Below are 7,191 nucleotides of genomic sequence, written 5' to 3' on the forward strand. Positions count from 1 at the left end.
ATACCAAAATTATCATCATAAACGATTCTTCGCGGCAGGGGATCGTATTCCAGGGACCTGCCCGAAACGCTACGCATACTAGTGGCTGTACAAGAATGTAACAACTCTTGTATATATCTCCCAAAAAAAAAAAAAAAAAATAAGATAGGGATAGATTAGTGCATAATATAGAGAGATGAGAGCAAAGTTAGGTACATAATATCTGATTTTGGAGAGTATACCAACTGTTTTAGAGACTTTCTTAGTTATGTGTTGTATGTGGGTACTGAAGTTGAGTCTCTTGTCTAAGAGTAGGCCAAGAAACTTTCCATCATTTTTATTGCTAATGTTTACATTGTCTATCTGAAGCTGAATTGCATTTGTAGATATACTTCCAAATAAGATGTAGTAGGTCTTTTCTATGATAAGGGGGCGTCTGGTTGGCATCTGGGTCCAAAAATGCAAAAATGAAAACTCATTCGATTTCAATCAAACTTTTTTGACAAGTTCTATATGAAAAGTGTTTCATCTGGTCCTAGTTTCAGCATCGTAGCATAAATAGGAAGGGAGAAAAAAAATATTGAAGTAGTTGTGAAAATTATGCAAAAATGGTCAAAATCGATTATCAATCAAAAGTGTCAACTGAAATCATAGCTACGACTCTTTGCTATCACAATAGCATATATTAAACAAATATTATAATTAGTTTAATTGGAAAAAAATTTAAAAAAAAAAAAAAATATATTTTTTTTTTTCAATATTTTTTTTCCATTTTTTTCGGGCGATTTGCATCAAACTTACACACCTGACTGTACGTACGCCTATCTGTAAGGATGCCAATTTTGGAGAAAATTGGTTGATGTCAACCTCAGCCACAGATTTTAGACCCTTAGATTTTATTCATTTGTTTTTTTTCAATTGACACAAACGTTTACAAAACTGATTCCTTTTTTATTCAATTTACATGAAACTTACACAGTATATGTGGAGGGCATGTCTCTACATTGTGGGGCTTTCATTTTTCTCTAAGTTCATTTATTGATTTTATAATAGCAATAAACATGCCATATTTGCAAAAAAATTTTGGGGAACTTTGAACATTTGTATTAGGAAAACTAAAAATGTTTTGGAAATTCTAAAGCCCCAAATCCTTTATTATATGCTAATGTGTCAGAAAAGTGTCACAGAATAATTATATCTGAAACGTGTGTTCTGAAGTGTGGACTTGAAAATGTGTAAAAAAACGTTGAAAAAAAAAAACTCCCTTTCTATTTACGCTGCAGTACTGAAACTTGGGACAATTTAAGCACTTTTCATATACAACTAGAAAATTAATATTGGTTGACATTGAACAACTTTCATCTATAATCCTCAGACGCCCCCTTAAGTGTTAGTTTGTTGGTTGACATCCATAAGGGGACTTTTTTTAGTTCATTATTAACAACATTATTTAGTGTATGTGGGTTGGGGTTAGAGTAGATGAGGGTAGTATCATCAGCAAACAAAATAGGTTTCAGAATGTTAGAGACGTTAGGCAGATCATTGATGTAAATAAGGAATAAGAGAGGTCCCAAAATGCTGCCCTGTGGCACTCCAACGGTTATTGATAGAGTGGGAGAGGTTATATTATTGATGGCTACACAATGGTGTCTATCACTAAGATAGGATTGGATATAGTCCAGTGTATGGCCTCGAATTCCATAATGATGGAGTTTACGTAAGAGGTAATTGTGATTAACAGTATCAAAAAAGGCCTTTCTCAGGTCAATGAAGAGTCCAATCAGAAACTCATTTTTGTCAAGGGCTGAGTAAATTATATCAAGGAGACTAATAATTGCATCGTTGGTACTCTTTTGGGAGCGGAAGCCAAACTGACAGGGGCTAAGAATGTCAAATTTTACGAGGTAGGAGTAAAGCTGTTTGTAGATAATTTTTTCAAATATTTTTGATAGTATGGGTAGGTTTGATATTGGTCTATAATTGTTTATGTCTGCCGGATTACCTCCTTTATGAATTGGTGTTACTCTTGCTTTTTTAAGGATATCAGGGAAGGTATGACACTCAAGGGATTTGTTGAACAGCAGAGCTATAGGTGGGGCAAGGGCGTGGGCGGCGCTCTTGTATATAATGGATGGTATTTCACTGATGTTCCCAGCTTTGGTTTTTAGTGAGTGTATGATGGACACAACATCTGTCGGGCTGACTGGTGAGAGGAGAAGATAGTTTGGATAGCTGCCTGAGAGAGATGTGTTGATATGTTCAATGTCAACCAATATTTTTTGACTAGTTGTATATGAAAAGGCCTGCAATTGTTCCACGTTTCAGTACTGCAGCCTAAATAGAAAGGGGATTTATTTTCTGTTTTTTTTTCAACGAATATTACACATTTTCAAGTGAGTTCAGACCTTTACCTTTTCAGATATAATCATTCTATGACATTTTTCTGACACATTAGCACATAATAAAGGATCTGTGGTTTGGGATTTTCCAAAAATCTTTAGTTTTCCTAATACAAATAGTCAAAGTTCCCCCAAAAAATTATGCAAATATGTCATGTTTATTGCTATTATAAAACCAATAAATGAACTTAGGGAAACAATACAACCTCAGATTGTAGAGACAAACTTTACATATAAGGTGTAAGTTTCATGTAAATTGAATAAAAATGAAAGTTCGAAGTCGTTTATGTTACTTGAAAAAAAAATCATTAATATATAGTCTAAGGTGTTGCCATCTGTGGCTGAGGTTGACATCAACCAATTTTCTCCAAAATTTTCTCCAAAATTGGCACCCTTACAGATAGGCTTATGTGCAGTCAGGTGTACAAGTTTCATGCAAATCGTCCGATAAAAAAAAAAAAATGAAAAAAATATATAATTTTTTTTTATTTATTTTTTTAATAAAACTAATAATATTTTTTTAATATATGCTATTGTGATAGCAGAGTCGTAGAAATTATTTCAGTTGACACTTGTTTGATAATCGTTTTGAACCATTTTGGAAAAATGGTGACACCTACTTTAATATTTTTTTTCTCCTTCCTATTTATGCTACGATGCTGAGACTTGGACCAGATGAAACCCTTTTCATACACAACTTCGCAAAAAAGTTTGAGTGAAATCGAACCAGTTTTCATATTTGGCATATTTGAATCTACCGGCCCCTTAAGAAGACCTGGACAAAATTTGTATATGGAGCACTACTTGGCAAATGGAATTTAATGTGAATAAATGCCATGTTATGGAATGTGGAATAGGAGAACAAAGACCCCACACAACCTACAAATTATGTGAAAAATCTTTAAAGAATTCTGATAAAGAAAGAGATCCAGGGGCGGTTCTAGATAGAAAACTATCACCTGAAGACCACAAAGAATGTTGTGCGAGGAGCCAATGCTACGCTTTCTAACTTCAGAAATGCTTTTAAATACATGCATAGCGAAATACTAAAATTGTTCATGACTTTTGTTAGGACAAAGCCAGAATATGCAGCTGTTGTGTGGTGCCCATATCTTAAGCAGCACATCAACAAACTGGAAAAGGTGCAAAGACATGCTATTAAGTGGCTCCCAGAACTGAGGGGCAAGAGCTACGAGGAGAGGTTATAGGCATTAAATATGCTAAACTATTAGACAGATGAAAAAGATGTGATATGTACAATAGTAACAGGAATTGATAAAACTGATAGGGAAGATTTCCCGAGACCTGGAACTTCAATAACAAGAGGTCATAGATTTAAACTAACTAAACAAAGATGCCAAAGAAATATGAGAAAATTCACTTTCGGAAACAGTGGTAGACAGTTGGAACAAGCTAAGTGAGAAGGTTGTGGAGGCCAAGACCGTCAGTAGTTTCAAAGCGTTACATGACAAAGTGTGCTGGGTAGACGGGACACCATGAGCGTAGCTCGCATCCTGTAACTACACTTAAGTAATTACAATAAGAAGCGACAGTATTCGGCACAAGACGCCGGTTCTGAAATAGCCAAGAAAGGACAAAACAACTGGAACAGACAGACAAAATCCTACAAAGGTTGGACACCATAAACGAAGCCACATGATCATACAAATGGGGATACATCCGTATCAGAAAATCCAGACGCGGAAGTGCGGAAAAGTAAGCCAAACCAGCGCGGTACCTCACCAGCCCGACCTCCTGAAAGAGGCGGAGTTGCGGAAAAACCCTCTGGTTAAGACACCGTGCAAGCAGCATCTGAAACCACGGCTCGGCTGGCCACATTTTTCTGGACAAGCCTTTTCTGTCACATACATCGATGACATAGATGAAAATATTACAAATCACAAAATTTGCTGATGACACTGAGATTTATGATAAGGTGGGAAGTGAAAATGATATCAAGGCCTTACAAAGAGATCTATGGCAACACTACAAATGTTGGAAGACTGGCAAATGCTTTTTAATATTGAAAAATATAATGAACTTGCATGTGGGGCAAACACATTTTTATTACCTCCTTCCTCCCTATCAATTCCCATACCACTATCTACTAAGAGTAAAATTAGTAATACATTCAAGTAAAATTTGAGGGTTATCAACAGCTATGTTGTAGCATAATTTGAGGATTAATTCAAGGTATAATGCAGTAAAATATGCGTTCAATATAGCAACCATGAGATAAGATGATAGCAATGATTACAATGGTGAAGTTTATGACTTAGATACATATATTGGGAGATTGGGTAGCACAAGATACAGTGCAAATTTAAAGCACTAGGTAGAAAACTATGAAGATGAAATTAGGTAATTTTTGGTTTTATTTTTGAATAAGGCAAAAGTTGGACAGCTTTTCAATTTGTTAGGGAGCGAGTTCCATAGACTAGGTCCCTTTATTTGCATAGTGTGTTTACACAAATTAAGTTTGACTCTGGGGATATCAGATATTTATTTCTGGTGTGGCGATTATAGATTCTATTACATCTAAGAAGAGTTTCAGATCAGGATTTGCATTTAAGAACAGCGTTTTGTATATGTAAGTGGCACAAGAGAATGTGTGGAGTGAGTTTGTTTAGCATGCTTAGGGATTTAGGGATCATCACTGTATCGATGACAGCTGCCAGACAAGTGGCCACATTCCAATAGCTACCCCATAATTAGGAATACTATTACAAAATTGTATTTCTATTAGTATGACATGATCGATGGCCATGAGATAGAAAGTGACATGGTTTCATCATGTTAGTGAGGAGACCGGCCTAGCATGCTCTCCACTCTGTCACCATACTTGTGGCCCTCCCTTCTGACTCTCTTACACCTCCACTCTCTCTATCAACTCACGTCTCTGCCTTATTTCCCTTCTTCTTTCCCATTGTGATGATTTCTTATTCAGCATGAAATTTCAGTGAACGAGTAACATATGGAAGAGCAACACGAGCAACAAACCCCAACACCAGCGACTGGTGACACTACCGCCGCCTGCCAGGCGTTTCACGAACTTTCACAACCATTTTTTTTTTACGGTCTCACATTTATATACTTTTATAATAATAATAATAATAATAATAATAAGATATGATAAGATATTTATTCTGGTAAAGGTACATACATTGAAAATGAATTACAAACATAATGTCGGATTAATAGATAGAGCTAGTACATAAGAACAAAGGTAAGAACATAAGAACAAAGGCAACTGCAGAAGGCCTATTGGCCCATACGAGGCAGCTCCTATTTATAACCACCCAATCCCACTCATATACTTGTCCAACCCGCGCTTGAAACAATCGAGGGACCCCACCTCCAGCACGTTACGCGGTAATTGGTTCCACAAATCAACAACCCTGTTACTGAACCAGTATTTAACATAAGAACATAAGAACATAAGAACAAAGGTAACTGCAGAAGGCCTATTGGCCCATACGAGGCAGCTCCTATTCTATAACCACCCAATCCCACTCATATACATGTCCAACCCATGCTTGAAACAATCGAGGGACCCCACCTCCACAATGTTACGCGGCAATTGGTTCCACAAATCAACAACCCTGTTACTGAACCAGTATTTACCCAAGTCTTTCCTAAATCTAAACTTATCCAATTTATACCCATTGTTTCGTGTTCTGTCTTGTGTTGATACTTTTAATATCCCCTTTGTTATGTCCATTCACCCACTTGTAAACCTCTATCATGTCACCCCTAACTCTTCGCCTTTCCAGTGAATGCAACTTAAGCTTTGTTAATCTTTCTTCATATGAAAGATTTCTAATTTGGGGAATTAACTTAGTCATCCTACGCTGGACACGTTCAAGTGAATTTATATCCATTCTATAATATGGCGACCAAAACTGAACTGCATAATCTAAATGGGGCCTAACTAGAGCAAGATATAAGAACATAAGAACATAAGAACAAAGGTAACTGCAGAAGGCCTATTGGCCCATACGAGGCAGCTCCTATTCTATAACCACCCAATCCCACTCATATACTTGTCCAACCCGTGCTTGAAACAATCGAGGGACCCCACCTCCACAATGTTACGCGGCAATTGGTTCCACAAATCAACAACCCTGTTACTGAACCAGTATTTACCCAAGTCTTTCCTAAATCTAAACTTATCCAATTTATATCCATTGTTTCGTGTTCTGTCCTGTGTTGATACTTTTAATACCCTATTAATATCCCCCCGGTTATGTCCATTCATCCACTTGTAAACCTCTATCATGTCACCCCTAACTCTTCGCCTTTCCAGTGAATGCAACTTAAGCTTTGTTAATCTTTCTTCATATGAAAGATTTCTAATTTGGGGAATTAACTTAGTCATCCTACGCTGGACACGTTCAAGTGAATTTATATCCATTCTATAATATGGCGACCAAAACTGAACTGCATAATCTAAATGGGGCCTAACTAGAGCAAGATATAAGAACATAAGAACATAAGAACAAAGGTAACTGCAGAAGGCCTATTGGCCCATACGAGGCAGCTCCTATTCTATAACCACCCAATCCCACTCATATACTTGTCCAACCCGTGCTTGAAACAATCGAGGGACCCCACCTCCACAATGTTACGCGGCAATTGGTTCCACAAATCAACAACCCTGTTACTGAACCAGTATTTACCCAAGTCTTTCCTAAATCTAAACTTATCCAATTTATACCCATTGTTTCGTGTTCTGTCTTGTGTTGATACTTTTAATATCCCCTTTGTTATGTCCATTCACCCACTTGTAAACCTCTATCATGTCACCCCTAAC

The 7,191-nt window shown here is 36.8% G+C and overlaps 1 protein-coding gene across 2 annotated transcripts in view; it reads right to left on the bottom strand.

The window, feature by feature from the left end:
- The window catches only part of eIF5B (eukaryotic translation initiation factor 5B), a 128,344-nt gene extending 122,907 nt beyond the window's left edge, over window positions 1-5,437 (bottom strand). Inside the window, exon 1 of one of the 2 annotated variants that reach the window (XM_069338626.1) lies at window positions 5,274-5,437. In XM_069338626.1, coding sequence (XP_069194727.1) covers window positions 5,274-5,305 — 32 coding nt within the window. In that variant the 5' untranslated portion in view covers window positions 5,306-5,437. The remainder of the gene's footprint in view (window positions 1-5,273) is intronic. The other variant, XM_069338627.1, reaches the window with a different exon arrangement.
- Window positions 5,438-7,191: the final 1,754 nt, after the last annotated feature.

This window comes from Procambarus clarkii, chromosome 40, assembly GCF_040958095.1.
Source record: "Procambarus clarkii isolate CNS0578487 chromosome 40, FALCON_Pclarkii_2.0, whole genome shotgun sequence".
NCBI lineage: Eukaryota > Metazoa > Arthropoda > Malacostraca > Decapoda > Cambaridae > Procambarus > Procambarus clarkii.